At 62.3% G+C, this 15,445-nt stretch overlaps 2 protein-coding genes across 3 annotated transcripts; one reads left to right on the top strand and one right to left on the bottom strand.

The window, feature by feature from the left end:
• The first annotated feature begins 496 nt into the window (after positions 1 to 496).
• Positions 497 to 5,232, top strand: GAS2L2 (growth arrest specific 2 like 2). The gene is made up of 6 exons (XM_056506888.1): positions 497 to 854; positions 1,459 to 1,697; positions 2,176 to 2,283; positions 2,751 to 2,847; positions 3,172 to 3,430; positions 3,595 to 5,232. The coding sequence occupies exons 1-6, from the start codon at positions 497 to 499 to the stop codon at positions 4,799 to 4,801; spliced, it is 2,268 nt and encodes a 755-aa protein (XP_056362863.1). The 3' UTR covers positions 4,802 to 5,232.
• Positions 5,233 to 5,602: 370 nt separating this feature from the next.
• Positions 5,603 to 14,754, bottom strand: RASL10B (RAS like family 10 member B). Of its 2 annotated transcripts, none has more exons than XM_056506890.1 (4): positions 14,093 to 14,754; positions 11,054 to 11,386; positions 8,642 to 8,766; positions 5,603 to 8,312 (listed from the first exon to the last, which is right to left on the bottom strand). In XM_056506890.1, the coding sequence occupies exons 2-4, from the start codon at positions 11,267 to 11,269 to the stop codon at positions 8,042 to 8,044; spliced, it is 612 nt and encodes a 203-aa protein (XP_056362865.1). In that variant the 5' UTR covers positions 11,270 to 11,386; positions 14,093 to 14,754; the 3' UTR covers positions 5,603 to 8,041. The 2 variants fall into 2 exon arrangements, with proteins under 2 accessions (XP_056362865.1, XP_056362864.1); XM_056506889.1 differs by lacking the exon at positions 14,093 to 14,754 and adding an exon at positions 13,257 to 13,388.
• Positions 14,755 to 15,445: the final 691 nt, after the last annotated feature.

The following is a 15,445-nucleotide window of genomic DNA, read 5'->3' as shown; positions in this document are numbered from 1 at the left end:
TTGTGACCTTCAGGCCACCTCACCCGTGGTGGAGGTGGATGTAGGGGTTTTGGGAAGGAGGAAAACCCTCCTCTTGTGGCTGGGAGCAAGCTGGGTGCTGATGAGCTGCTCTCTAACTCCTTCCTGCCCTTGGGGGGAAAATCCAGCCCTGGCATGGCTGGGGAGGAGCTGGGCTGTGACAGAGGAGCAGGTGCCGAAGGGTTAACAGGGAGTGTTTGCAGCCAGTCCCTTGTCACCAAGGAGAAGGGATCAGCTCTTGGGAAGGAAACAAAACACCCACTGCCCAGGAGGGTGATTTCCTTTCCCCAGCAGCACTACAGCCCTGGGACCCCAGAAGGGCTCTGGACACCAGGACAGTGTCACCACCCCGTGTGGCAGGGAGCAAGTGGCACCAGGTGAGTGTGGCTGCTGGGGAGCAGGGCTGGGACAGGGCTGGGGCAGCTCCCCATGTCCCCATCACCCTTCCCCCTCAGCCTCCTCCCAGTCCTATGGCAGAATGTGGGGCACGGCGGGCGCGGGGGCGCGGAGCATCCGTCCCTACCAGTCCAGCCAGCAGTACCTGTACGCCATGAAGGAGGACCTGGCAGAGTGGCTGAAGGAGCTCTATGACCTTGACATCGAGGTGGGCACCTTCTTGGAGGTGCTGGAGACAGGGGCTGTGCTCTGCTCCCACGCCAACCACGTCACCCAGGTGGCCGAGGAGTTCAGCCGTGCCTGCCCCGAGGTGGCCCAGCGCCTCCACCTGCCCACCAGCGGTGTCACCTGCAACCCCACAGCACAGCCAGGCACCTTCCAGGCCAGGGACAACGTCTCCAACTTCATCCAGTGGTGCAGGAAGGAAATGGATATCAAAGGTAGGATGCCAGGCTCCAGCTGTCCCATGTCCCCATGTTCAAGTCCCCTCCAGTCACTCCATGTGTCCCCCGAACCCAGCGCCACCCCGTGCATGTGTCCCTGAGCTGACACTCCTTGTACAAGGTCCTCCAGGCTTGGCAGCAGCTTTGCAGGGTGCTGGCTCATGGCTGGAGTGTTTGCTTGGGTGCAAATGTGCACAGGAGGAATGGCAAAGGCACAGTGTGTCCCTGCCAGGCACAGCATGATCCCAGCCCTAAGGACAGCAGGAGAAGTCCTGGCTCTGAGCAAAGCATCTGTCACCCTGTCCTACCTCCATGGATGCCCAGGAAGGGGAATGGCACAGAGCAGGATGTCCTCAGGCTCAGACACTGAGTTTTGTGGCCTTGGGATGCCATGAAACAGCTGTAGATGTCCAAAAGGAAAGGCCCTTCCTCCTTTATCATTTATCCCAACTCCTATTGAACCCAGCCATGCTCCTGGTGGGATGGCTCCCATGAAGGGCTCCACCTTTTTGGGTGGGTTTTGATTCCATCTGTGCCCCCCATCCCCTTGTCCCCATCCCCCCGTGCCAGCCCTGGCTCAGCCCAGCCCTGCCCTGCCCAGATGTCCTGATGTTCGAGACAGAGGACCTGGTGCTGAGGAAGAACGAGAAGAACTTCGTGCTGTGCCTGCTGGAGCTGGCTCGCCACGCCTCCCGCTTCGGCATGAGCGCCCCCACCCTGGTGCAGATGGAGGAGGAGATCGAGGAGGAGATCAGGCAGGAGCTGGACCTGCCTCCCACGGACACCGCCCTGCCCCGGCCCCCCAGGGCACCACGGGACCTCAACAACCTCGACCAGATGGTACAGAGGGCGTGGGGGGCACGGGGATGGGCAGGGAGATGGATGGGGATGGGCAGGGAGATGGAGATGGAGATGATGGAGATAGATGGAGATGGAGATGAAGATGGAGATGGTGGAGATGGAGATGGAGATGATGGAGATAGATGGAGATGGAGATGGAGATGGAGATGGAGATGGAGATGGAGATGGAGATGGAGATGGAGATGGAGATGGAGATGGCTGGGGATGAGCATGGAGATGAGCAGGGATATGGGTGAGGATGGGCATGGAGATGGAGATGGATGAAGATGGATGAAGATGGATGGAGATGGATGGAGATGGATGGGGATGGATATGGATGAGGATGGGCATGGAGATGGGTGGGGAGAGGCATAGAGATGGATGGAGATGGATATGGAGATGGGCATGGAGATGGATGGGGAAAGGCCCCAGGACCTTACCCAGGAGCCCTGGTGAGGCCCATCCCTGCTGCCCACAGGTCCAGCACCTGGTGAGCCGCTGTTCCTGCCCGGTCCAGTTCCCCATGATCAAGATCTCGGAAGGGAAATACCGTGTGGGGGACTCTGACACCCTCATCTTTGTCCGGGTGAGTCTGCTTCACCCTGTGCTTTCTGCCATTGACCCCTTTTCCATAATCCCCTAAAAGTGGGGGAGCTGTGGCCATTGTTCCCAAAGCAGAGCAGTGGGGAAGCTCAGCCCTGTGATAGATGTTGGTATGGATTTAACCATCCATGTGTGTGGGACAAAACCTGACATCCCACAGAGCCAAAGCCTGGTCTCACCAGTATTTGGAACACTGGGATTCTCTGAATCAATCCCTAAGCCTGGCCAAGGAACCCAGCACATGCTGGAGTACAGGGATTTTCCAAAATGATTCCCACCCTCCTTGTGGTGACGACATAAACCTGTCGGGATGGCCGCGGGAGCTGAGCCAGGGATGCAGCCGTCCTTTGGGACACCTGGTGGCACTTGGGGCCAGCCCACAGCTCTCGAAGCCGGGCCGAGCCTGTCACCCCAGGCTGCGGGTGTCCCACGGCACGACATTCCCTGCAGATCCTGCGGGAGCACGTCATGGTGCGTGTCGGGGGCGGCTGGGACACGCTGGAGCACTACCTGGACAAGCACGACCCGTGTCGCTGCACCTCGCTCTGTGAGTCCCCGCGCCCCAAACCCGCGGCTGGCTGGGGAGCGGGGGGTCTGTGCTTGGTCTCGATGCTTCTCAGGGACGTTTTCAAGAGCGGGAGGTTTTGGTACAGCCGTGCCTCGTTGTTTTGCCCGTATCGGGTTTTGGGGACTTTCTTTGGCTTTGGTGGCCACTAGAGGTCATGGAAGACTTTTGGATGGAGCCAGACCCAAAAACACTTTGCAGGAAGCGCAGCTTTCTGCCAGCACCCTCGGGCGATGGCTGGGTGGGCTGCACCCGGGGGTGGGCGCAGGGGACAGGGGTGCTGAGCCCCCCGCGTTGTCCCCACAGCTCACAAACAAGCCTGCAAAGCCCGCAGCCCGCAGCAGCAAGTGCAGCACGAGGTGCGGCTGTGCCCGGCCCCGGGAGCGGCCGCCCGCAGCCCCCAGCCCGCGCTGCTGGTCAGCCGCTCCCAGAGCCCCCTGCCCCCCGTCACCTGGGGGGGCCGTGTCCCCCCCGGGCCCCGGCGCCCTGCCACCCCCTCGGGTCGCCAGCAGAGTGCCAGCCCCCACCGGGAGCCAGCGCAGCCCCGGCGGGTCCCTTCGGGCAGGTAAGTGATGCAGAGATGTCCCAAACTCCCTGGATTCAGAGCAGTTTTTCCCGTATCCTTGACATTTTTTCCCCCGTCCCTTCTGGAGGTGCCCAGCTCCAGGCGGGATGGGGGGGGGGGGGTGCAGCAGCTCCCTGTCCCCTCTCCTCTGTCTGTCCCTGCAGGATGCGGGACCCACCCGCTGTCCCTCTGGGGAGGCAGCTGCCACCATCCCGCTCACCTGCTCGACCCAGCTCGCCCGGGCACGGGGCGAGGGGCCGGGCACCCACCCCGTCCTGCCTGAGCCTCCCGAACGGCGCGGGGGTCCCCAGGGCACCGCAAGGGACCAGCCCAGGGAAAACCACCCCAGCGGCACCGGCACGGGGCAGGCCCGCAGCACCCAGCCCACGGACGGTGCCAGCGCCTCCGAGAAGCACCCAGCAAGGAGGAAAATCATCTGTGGTGGCTGCCAGGCCGCAGGAAACACGGGCACCCACCATAGTCACACCCCGAGCTCCCAGTCCCCAAAAGATCCGTGCCCCCAGTCCCCTGAAGGTTCGTGCCCCCTCCTCCCACCGGGATGCCCCGGGGGACTCACGGAGCGTGAAAAGCCCACGGGAAGGGAGACAGGGAACTCTTGGCCGGGGCCCACAGCCCTCACCCCGAAATTCCTCCAGCCAACCCCCCATCAAAGTCAGCCCGGGCACATCCCGGCCCCCCACCCCTCTGGGCCGCTCTGCAGAGGGGTGCAAGGTCTGTGCCGCTGGGGACAGTCCCCGGGGGACGCGCCAGTGCCACCCAGCCCCGAACCCACGGGCTGGCCGTGCTGAAGGACCTCGGGTGGCGGAGGATGGAGCCGGGGGAGCCTGCGGTCCTGGCAGGGGGGCCGCGGGGCTCCGGGGGTGCTGCGGGAACGCGCAGCCCCCCGGCTACGAGCGGGTGGTGCAGGAGCTCTGCCGGGGCCCGCAGCCGCTGCGCCCCGTGGGGATGCGGAGCCAGCTCCCCAAAACACCCGCAGCAGCTGCCCCGCAGCTCCCGGCCCCGGGGGAGGCAGAGCGGCCGGGACCGGGGCCCCAGACCCCGCGGGGAGCCCGGGCCAGCCCCGCCGCCAAGCCCCGGCGCTGCCTGAAGAAGCCCGAGCGTGTGCCCTCCATCTACAAGCTGAAGCTGCGGCCCAAGGTGCGGCCCCGGCGGGACCACAGGCCGGGCAAGCGCCCCTCGCGCATCCCCACCCCGCTGGGGCATCGCCCCCCGGCCCCCCGGGGCCAGCGCCGCCCCCCGGCGCCCCCCCGAGCCCCCCAGACCCGCAGCACACGCCCCACGGCCGAGCCCGCCCTGGGGGACAGCGGCACCTGGCTGACCGACGATGATGAGGAGGAGTCGTGGGTCTGAGCCCACCCCGAGAGCCGGTGAGGACTGATGGACAGACGGACGGACAGACGGACCCCTCCCTCGGAAGGTGGGAGCGGTGCTGAGGCTGAGGCTGGAGCTGCAGTGCCCGCGGATCCCAGACAGCCCGGGGGGTTCCACCTCACTTTCCAGAGCTGCACCCCCTCCTTCCCAATGGATTTTTTCTGTATTGGTAATCCTGCTAAGCAGGCACTTTTGTACTGGTTTGGGTGGGAAAACCCAGCCCCAAACTGAAGGAATGGGATGCTTTCTGCAGGAGGAGAGGTTTAGCCCCCCCTGAAGCACCCTTGACATCCATAAAAACCTTCTTGTACCTCAGTGCTCCCCGTTCTGCACCATGGGACCTGTGAGCCTCGTGTCTGACAGCTCCAAGAGCCTGCATGAGTGCCTGGGTCACTCAGGTCGGGGGGGCACAGGAGGGGACCCTTGCTGACCCCCCTGGTGGCTGTGGTCCCTTCTGGGGTGATGGATGTCACTGAGGGTCACAGCAGGCACTGCTGCACCCCAAGCCTGCAGCCACAGACCCAGCAATGCTCTTTGTGCAATAGAGATGAACCAAAGCTCTTCTATTTCCACATCTTTTCTGTGTGGGTGGGGAGGGGGAGAGGATAATCCTGATGTGGGCACAGCCAACATCCCTCTGAGAAGCCCACAAGGCCCAGGAGAGCCCCATTTTCCATGAGAGGATGAAGTCAGCCCCACTTCCCTGCAGAGGAGCAGCAAATGTGAGCACTGGGACTCCTGGAATGCAAAACCTGCTGGCAAAAACACTCCTGAGGCTGGTACAGAGCAAGGGGGACAGACCTGATTTTTAATTCAATTTCAAAGAAGGAGGTGCAGGGCATCACAGGCGGTGTAGACACCTTGAGAATCTCCAACAAGGAGTCCAGGGGGGGAAGGAAAGCCAAGTCCAGGCAACTGGGATGCTCAGTGGGGCAGGAGGAGGAGGAGAGGGAGAGGGAAAAATCCTTGGTGGGGCCGAACCGAACCCAGGCATCACCTCCAGGAGCACAGGGGCAGAACCTGGCACTGCCCTGGGGACATCCCAGCCTGTGCCAGGCCCAGGCTGCTCTCAGCAGCACCAGGGTGGTGGTGGGTGGGTGGTAAATCTGTAGTAAGGTGTGAGTAGGGCGCTGTGTGCTCCAATCCCTGTGCCTGGACACTTCAGATCTTCCTGCCTGGGGTTCCCTGCCTGCACCCAGGCTGCCACCACCACCCCCACCCCTTCCTGGGCTCTTGGGGAAGTAGCTCTTGGTAGCCCTCGTTTTCCTGGGAAATGCTGTCGAAGCAGTGAGAGTTGTTATTATTACTAATATAACTTCCTCTGTCTATAAAGTACAATAGAATATAACAATTATATTTATAACCTTTTTTGTTTTTTTCTTCAAAATACTAAATAGATGCTATAAAAACCTGTAACTAATTGTGCTATAAACTGCAGGCTACAGGGTTATAACAAACAATGTATTGGCTTAGTCGTTGATATGTGTACGTCAGAGCACTTCATAAATGCTTTATTATTAGCATTTACCAAGGAATTTCCTTCTCAGACAATTTGGAGGCATAAAGCTCTAGCCAGAGATCGATAAGTGGACTTACACGTGTTAATAAATCCTGACAGGATGAGCTTGGATGGGGGAGCCAGGTTTGCCATGAAGGCAGGGATGGTGACAAATGCCACTGCCCTTCCTGGCTGAGATGGACCCGAGTCCCCCCATTGCCTTTCTTAATTTTTTTCCTTTTTTTTTTTTTTTTTTTTTTTAATTTTGGAGTAAGGGGTTTGATTCCCTAAGCAGGGAGGGAGGAGCAGGATGATCTCCCAGCCCTGGCTCAGGGATGGGGCGGTGAGAGGCACTGGGGCTCAGCTGGAGCTGCTTTAATGGGAAGCATTTCCAAGAGCACAGAGGAGCTGCTGGGCCATGGACACCTGGCTGTGGTGGGTGCCCTGTTTTGCTGCCCAGAGCAGTGCTGAGCCCCTCCAGCTCCTTGCTACAGCAGGAATCACAGAGATGGATTGGCTGGAGGATGGATTAGACACAAATCCTGCCTCAGGAGGTGAGGATGGTGCTTCCCTGTGTCTCACAGGGACCAGCCATGGAGAAACCACGACCCCCTCAGCCTCTTGCTCGCCTTTCACCACCCCATCATCATTTCCCAACGGGGCTGCCCTTTGCCAACCTGCCCTGCAGGGCAGGGTGCAGGCAACCTGCAACTCTGGTGCAAACATAAACCAGAAGATTAAAAAATAACAATAATAAAAAAAAGGGGGGCTCACTTTCCTATTAGGGATATGCAGAGAGAAAAGAAACCCCAAGAATGCAACTGGAAGTGCTGCTCCAGCTCCCTGCTGCTGCCACGGCCGCGTGTCACCGGGATGGAGGTGACATCCCTGGGGGAAATCCCGGCAGGGTGGGACCTGGTGGCACTGCCGGTGGCTGCGGTGACACAGGGGTTGTCACCTGCCCGGACACCCCGGGCACCTGCTGAGCCCAGGACGAGAGGTAGCAGAGGGGTGACCTGCCCGGCAAGGAGCGTTCCCAGATATTTGGTGTTCACAGGCTGGGGGGAGGAGGAGCCTTCGGGGCTGTGCTGGGGCACAGGGGAGCTCAGAGCCCTGGGAAAGCAGAACACAGCTCCTGGGGATGTCAGCAGCAGGACTGGGATTTAGTTTTTCCCCCCTTTCTTGCTTCCATCCAGAAATTCCACCTGGAAATCTGACCCGACCAAGCCAAAACACAGCTCGTGTAACCTGGCTGCTCTGCCCTCCACAGGGACAAATCCCAGCTCCACAAAGGGGAAAAGCAGGACTCCTGTTTCCCTGTGCCCCAGAGACAGAACCACCCCCAGAACAGCGGGATACAGGCGCTGGATAATTCCCTTCCAGCAGCAGGGGATGCCAGGGCAAGGATGAACCATCAGCCAAAATCTGGGCACCCTCTGAGGCACCTCCTCCATCCTCCAGCGCTCTGCACACCCCCCTGGGATGGCTTTGGCCTCAAGCACTGCAGGACTGGAGAGAGCTCAGGGACCTCCCTCACCCCACACCATCCCCAGGCAGCATCACCCTGCCCGAGGCGCCCCGTCCCCAAATGTCACCGCAGGGGGAGCGACCCCGGGGTGCCTCCAGCACAGCTCCCAGCGCCGGGGGAGCGGCAGGGGGGGTCCCTGGGGGCAGAACGGGGGGTCCCTGGGGGCAGAAGGGGGGTCCCTGGGGCAGGGGGCTCACATGATGGTGCAGCGGTTCCTGCGCAGGGCGCCCTGGAAGCGGATGGTGGTGTGGACGTGCTTGCAGCGGGCGCAGCCCACGCTCTTGAGGAGCTCGCTGAAGAGCAGCAGGATGTGCCAGTTGTACTTGGCCGAGCACTCGATGTAGCCGCACTTCCACGTCTTCTTCACCAGGTTGGAGACGTTCCAGCGCGGGATCACCCGGCCCCGCTGCAGGTCCCGCTTGTTGCCCACGATGATGATGGGTGTCTCCGAGGTGCCGATGACCCTGGGGAGGGTGGGCGGTGAGGGAGGACGGAAGGGGACGGGGCTCGGTGTGACAGCCCAGCGGTGCACGGAGCTCAGCCCATCCCAAACGGGCTCTTGGTTGTGGCTTGCCATAGCAGTGTGCCTTGTCCCCTTGTCCCTTTCCATGGCCAGCCACCCCTTGTGCCACCTCCAGCTGCTCACCCACAGGGGATACCTGCCTCTTCTCTTGGTTTTTGGGTTCCCCAGCCCTGCAAAGCGGCTTTGTGGCAGTATCTCATCTCCCCCTTGATGCCAGGACCCACGGGGCTCTACCACCGTGGGGATGCACCATCCAAGAGCCATCCCTACCTTGTTTCCAGGATCTGCTGGCGGATGGTTTTGATGTACTCGAAGCTGTCAAAGCAACAGATGTCATAGACCAGGATGTAGGCATGGACACTCCGGAGCCCCCTGCAACACACGTCCGCCCACTCCTGCAAGGTGCAGAGAGGGATCAATCCTGGCTCAGCCCTTCTGCTGGGCCTGGGGATGCCCTGCCCTGCCCTGCTCTGGGGATGGGCACCCCGAGGAGGCTGTGGCTGAAGGAACAGGGGGCTGCACATTCCCCAGCCCCCACCTCTGCTCTGCCCTGACCCAGCTGTGTCTGCCCCCACAGCTCTGGGGGGGATCCCTTATCCCCCTTGTTAATCCAGGGGAGAGGTAGCAGGATTTGTCAGCCCCAATTCCACTCCTGAGTGAGAATTGCAGCCTAATTACAGCACAGGGCTGGGCTGGGAGTGGGGCTGAATGCAGCCCCTGCCCTGTGTGTAAAAGCTTCATCCTCCAGAGCTGCTGTGTTAATTGGTGATGCATCCTGGTTTTGGGGGCAGGGCAGGTGAGGAGGATGCTGAGCCCCAGCTGAGCTCTGAGGGTGATGCACCAGCAGCTCTGTGGGTCAGAGGGGGAAGGTGATAGCAGGTCTGTCTGGAGGGGACATGGGGACAGAGAGGAGCAGAGGCAGCTCAGGAACTGAGTCTGTGATAGCAAGATGTGGACCCAGGGCAGAGGCAGGCAGGAGTGGCCTCTCCACAGCCAAAATCTGGAGCTGTAAGAAATTCATGCTTGGATTTCTGGGAACAATGGATTTTTTTACCCCCCCTATTTTCCCATGCTATAAGAGTGAAAAATCTGCCTCACTTCAGGCACTTTCCCATCCCAGGAACTGCAGCCCCTGCAGGCAGCACTGCAAAACCCTCCTGAGTGCCTCTGGAAAGGAGAAAGAGTCTCCAGGGAGGAAAGGCATCACTTCTCCCTGAGCCAACCCCTTCAGAGCCATGAATCAGCCCTCCCAGAGTTTATGATCAGAATGAGATGTGGAAGGGCAGTTTGGGGGTGTGGGGTGGTCTCGGTCACAGAGGGCAGTGCAGGAAGGAGCTGGGGGGGGCAGAGTGACACAGCCCCTCCTGCCCCCCGAGGGGAGATGCTGGGCTGATCCTCAGGCTCAGAGGCACAGGAGGATGGAGCAGCAGCCTCGGGGTTACTCTGAGTCCTGGCACATCTGGGAGGCAGCAAACTGCAGCTGTTCCACCGTGCTGGGGCAGCTTGCTCGGGCACTGATGTCAGGATGGTTTTCCTCTGGCAGTGCAGGTTTCCCGGGGTGCCTGAGCTGCAGAAGTGTTGCACTGCAGGAGCAGGATGTCACAGAGCCACTGGCTCCTGCTGCTCTTCCAGGACAGCACTGCAGGGATGCTCCTCCTGGCACGGAGCTGAGTCCAGCGATGTTCCCAGCAGGCAGAGCTGTATCCCTCACCATGGCCCCCTCCTTTCCCTGGAGCCATCCCTCTGATCTCCCTCTCTTCCCTGGAAACCTCCATCTGCTCCCACCGGCCGCCTCCTCGGGAGTGCAGCAAGGCAGGGAGTTAATGGAGTGTGTGAGCATCGGCTGCCGTGTCAATAAATTACCCTTTGCTATTTTGGGCTGTTTCTCACGCTGACCTTTCATTCCCTGCACACACTCATTAATTTTTAAACCTTCTCCTCGCCCCTGGAGTGCTGACTTCACCTCCTGCCTGTTGGTGCAGGGACCCTTGGAGCCCTGCCTGGCTCCTGTGACCCCATCCCTGCTGGGGACAGGGACACTGTAACAAATTGAGGTGGCTGCAGCCACAGCTGGGAACCTCCAGCTCCTTTCCCCACAGTGGTGACACAACTTGTGCCCCTGGGACTGGAGCTATGGCATGAGCTTAAAATCCCATTTTTCCAAATTAACTCCATCCAGAAGTTGTTGGCACTGGCATCAACACTTTCTAACCTCACACAGCATTTTGGGCTTGCTTTGGGAGCACCTGAGGGGTAGAGGAGGAGCTGGTGGGTTCAGAGCTCCAGGAACAAGCCCAGGCAATGCTGGAGGGGTGATGGTCACTCCCAGGAGGGGACAAGCTCTGCCTGGCTTGGGCAGTGGGTGCATCAGGCTCTCCAGGAACCCCTGGTTTCCATCCTAATGCTCTGCTGTTGGCTCTGACAACCACAGAACTGGATCCCAGTGCTCCATGATCCCAGCTGGATGTGGGCAATCCACACTCCTTGCAGCGGGATGCCATCTCCCGTGTGCTTGCTGTCACCAAACTTTAAAACACACCTCCTCCCTGCTCAGCCAGCACCCGTGAGGACACAATCCCTCACTCAGCAACCAAACCCTGGCGTGGAGGGAGAACCATCCCCAAAAGGCGGAACAGCAAAACCCCACAGAGGTCAGGGCAGACCCCCGAGGTGCCCCCCTACCTGCAGGGTGTTGACAGGGAAGGCGGTGATGGGGGGAAAGTCCATGATCTGCAGGTCGTGCACGTGGCCGTTCATGACCACGGCGGGCAGGTAGACGCGGCGGGCCGTGGTGGGCACGCACACCTCGCTGAACTCGTTGTACAGGAACTGCCGGACTATGGCGCTCTTGCCCACGCCCTGCGCCCCCAGCACGGCGATCTTGAAGGTTGCCACCATCCCGCCTGGCGCCGGCCGCTGCCCTGGTGCTGCCCCCGCGGTGCCGAGGCTGCATATTCCCGAGCAGGGGGCCTCAGCCCCATTCAGGATGCATTTCCCCGCCGGGGCTCCCCGTCACTGCAAGGCCAAGGAGAAGCTGGTCAGGTCTGAGGGACACCCTGAGTCACACCGCTGTAGCTCCAGGGGATGTTTTTTCAAGCTGGATCTATCCTTGTGGAGCATTGCAGGACCTCAGTGTCCTCCTTGGAGTCTCCCACCCCAGAATTTGGGTGAACTTTATTCCAGGGAGGTTCTCACAGACGCGTTCAGCCCTTTCAGCCCCAGAACAAGGAAAGAGTCTGCCTGTGGCTCAGGGTTCGCTCAGCCCGGCAGCAGCAGGATCCCAGGCTGTGCTGGGGACTCAACCCACGGCCACCGTCACCAGCTGCTCCTTCCCGGTGCTGCCCCAAGCAGGGGAATCCATCTTCCCTGCGCTTGGACAGCCGGAATTGCTTTTGCCGGGCGGGGGGAGATCGCTCTGCTCCTGCGAGCGACAGCTTGAACGGTTTCAGGCTCTGAGCGCTTGGGCAATTAACTTGATGGGGACTCATTTGAGAGCCAGCTGACAGGGTGAGCCCAGAGCCACCACGATGCTGAGGGGCCCGGGGCAGGGCCCACGTGTGGGGGGACACGGGGGGATAACCCACACGCAGGGATGTGGGAGCTGAGTCTGGGGAGTCCAAACAGCCGCTGGCACTGGGTGCCACCACATCCCACGAGCTGTGGGGACGGCAAGGGCCAGGGCACGGGTCCCATTTTCACTCGCTCTCATCTCCAGGAAGCAGCTTGTGCTTTATCCCAAAGTGTGCACGCTTTGACCAGTTTCTGATGCTCTGGTCCATTTTCCCTTAAAAAAACCATCCCCGAAGTGCAGGGCAGCAGCTGAAAGTGTCAGGTTCAAACACCCTGATGGAGATGATTTACCCCAGGGGGAGCCTGGGCACAAAGGTTCCCGCTGCTGGGTGCTGGAGTGGCCAAGCTCCCCGGATCCCTTCAGCTGGGCCGTGGCTCACACCATCCTCACCCCCTCATGCCAGGACTGGGATCTGTCCCCCCGTGCTGCTGGCACTGTCCCCCGGGGTGCTGGCTGTCCCCAGCCCCGGCAGAGGGAACGTTTCTGTGGCAGATGCAGGGAAATGGGAGTGCAGGAGCCCACAGGCCCGACCCTGCCAGCAGACAGCACTGTCACTGCAGGTCCCGGGGGGCCACTCTGCTGCAGGGACAGCCCCGTCCCCACAAACCCTTCCTCCTCACAGCAGCGTCCCCAGCTCCTCTGCGGGGCCGGAGGCTGATGGAGCGGCACAACTGGAAACCCAGCGCCCGCAGGGCTGCTGGAACTGGGGCACGGGCTGAGCCAGAACCCATCGCTCCCCGTGCTGGCACGCGGGGACCATGCACCCCAAAAACATCAGAGCCCGACCTGATGGGCCCCGGCCCTACAAGCAGCTGCTGTGGGAAACTGAGGCGCAGCAGGGGGACCCTGCGGGGCACCCCACGGTGCCATGGTGGAGCAGGACCAGCCGCGGGCTCCGGGGGCTGCAGGGCCGGGCGGGGGCTCGCAGGGGGCTCCCGAGAAGGGGCTCCGGCCCCCGCCGCGACCTTGGCCATCCTGCCACGCCTGGGGCACTGGAAGGAGCAACCCCTGAGCCCCGCAGGGCGGGGGCGGCGGCAGCATCCCACATCCCGCACCCCCGCATCCAGACCCTCCCGGGGACGCTCCGGCCGCGCTGGGCAGCGCAGCCCCGCCGGGGTTGCTGGAGGTGATCGGGGGATGCCGACGGGAGACGACACCGCAGCCGCCGCGCCGGCGGGCGGAGGGGAGCGCGGAGCACCGGCGCTCAACTTTCGCTGGGGACCGACCCCCTTGTCCCTCCATCGCAGCCACCCCCGGCCCTGCCCAGCCGTAACTTTGCCCCCCGTCCTGCCCTTCCCCGCGGACCCCCCGTACCTGGCAGCGGCGGCCCGGGCCGGCGGCGCCCCGGCGGGCGGCGGAGCCATGCGGCGAGCCCGGAGCGGGGCGGGCGGCCCCGCTGCAGAGCCCCGGCCCGGCCCGGCCCCCGCCAGGCGCGGCCACACCGGGGGGCGGCGGCGGGGAGCGCGGAGCCCGGCCGGGGCACGGCGGGCAGGGATGGAGGCAGCGCCCGCTGGGATGGATGGCGGGGATGCTCGGGCGGGAGGCGGGCAGCGCCTGGGGAGGGATGGAGGGAGGGAGGCAGGCAGAGCTCCGGCAGGGATGCAGGCAGCGCCGGGCGAGGGAAGGAGGCTCTGGCCAGGCGGGGATGCAGAGGATGCCCGGGGAAGGATGCGGGCAGTGCCCGCGAGGGAAGGAGGCGGCAGCGGGGAAAGGAGGCAGCGAACGCCCAGAGCGAGCCGCAGGAATCCAGCAGAGACACCGGCTGCTCCCGGGGCTCTGGGGAGGCGCCGATGGGAAAAGACCCTCCCATGTCCCCCCTGCAGTGTGCTGGGTGCAGCGCCGTCGCCCCTTCCCTCCCCGGCGCCCAGCGGCTCTGTGCTCCCATGCCCACCCCGGAGCCGTCCCACGGGCCGGACTCCTCCGGGGGAGGTGGGCAGGATCCCTCCCGGGGAGTCTTTCCCTCCTCCGACCCTGCTGCTCGCCGTGCTCTCGGGCACATCGCTCCCCTCCTCCTGTGCCCGCGGGCAGGGCTGGGGGTCTCTCTGTGCCCGGGGGGCACCCTGAGCCCGGGCTGGCTGCAGGCCCCACCAAAGAGGGACATTTCTGTTGCAGTGTCTGCATTTCTGGGTCACCCCGCACGGAGCATTTACCTGTGTGCTGGACAGAGGGAAGATGCTGGCTGCACCTCCAGGAACATGGTCCAGGCCCTCGGGACACGCTGCTGATGGACCCCCTGCACCCCTCTGCTCCTCGAAACAGAGCCCAAAGCCCAGCCCGGCTCCCTGTGACACCAGCGAGCACCGAGGTGTCTGCACAGGTCTGGCTGCGATCACACGGGCTTGGCTGAGCCCGAGCTCTGGCGGCAGCTCGGCCGGGCTCCCCCCAGCCTCGTCAGCACCTTTGGCTGCGAAAAAACATCATCGCCGGGGGCTCCTCTCCGGGGTGAGGAGGGGTGCAATGGAAACACAACGCCACGTCCCTCCTGGGGGACAGGGAGCCGGCTGGGGGGACAAGGGCAGCTGGCAGAACGTGGTGCAGCCTTTGTGCCAGCCTGGCATCAGCGCCGGGCAGAGGGCTCGCAGCCCCTTCGCCGTGTCCCACCTTACACCCGGGCTGGCAGCGATCTGGGCGATCTTTCCCTGCAGATGCTCGCAGAACGGGGATATTTATGTGTCCCAAGGGTTATCACCAGCCCGGGGTGCTGCTCCCCTTCCCCGCATCGCCATAAAGCAGCGCCGAGCTCTGGAATGCTTCTGGGAGCGCGCAGGGACCGGGCTGCACATGAACTCTCCTGCACAATTCAGGCTCCAGCCTCGCGGCTATTTTTAGCAGCTCCCTCCGAGATGCTCTTCAGTTGCAGTTTTATGTGTGAAATTTAATATACGAGGAGCGGGGGGAGGGGAGTGGGGCTGGATGCCGGCACGTCCCTGCTGGCTGGGAGGTTTATCCCAGTCTCAGCGGCACGAGCCCAAGGCAAACCTAAAATCATCCATCCAAGAGCTCCTGATGTGCAGGTGGCAGCAGGGGACAGGCAGAACTGGTGGCTTGGGGAGCTGTGGTCAGCTCCTGCCTCAGCCACATCCACATCCAAAATCCTCACCTGAGCCTCTCCCCACATCCCATCATGGGCTCAGGGACCCACAGTCACTGGATGGAGCAGGATGGGTGTGAGGCCAGTGGGAGCAGCAGGGATTTTGGGGAGCCCACCCAGCACAGGAGGATTTGCCAGAGCAGCAAGGAACAGCTCAGGAGGTCCCTGTCCCTCAGGAACAGGGAAGGCTGTGGGGACCAATCCTCCCGTGGCAGTTCCCAGCTCAGGGAGCATCACCTGTGTCCCCTGAGCCCCAAGGGTGACACTGCTGATGACAATCCCAGCTCCCAGGGGGTCGGTGTGTCCCTGCTGGCAGGGCACAGTGTGCCTGCAAATCCACAGCAGCAGCACAGACTGGTTCCTTCCTGAGAAGCCTCAGAATAGGGAGGGAGGAGGAAACCTTTCTCTTTGC

Source organism: Oenanthe melanoleuca, chromosome 19, assembly GCF_029582105.1.
Source record: "Oenanthe melanoleuca isolate GR-GAL-2019-014 chromosome 19, OMel1.0, whole genome shotgun sequence".
Classification (NCBI taxonomy): domain Eukaryota; kingdom Metazoa; phylum Chordata; class Aves; order Passeriformes; family Muscicapidae; genus Oenanthe; species Oenanthe melanoleuca.
Note: the sequence above shows the minus strand (reverse complement) of the source record. Positions and strands in the feature narration are given on the sequence as shown.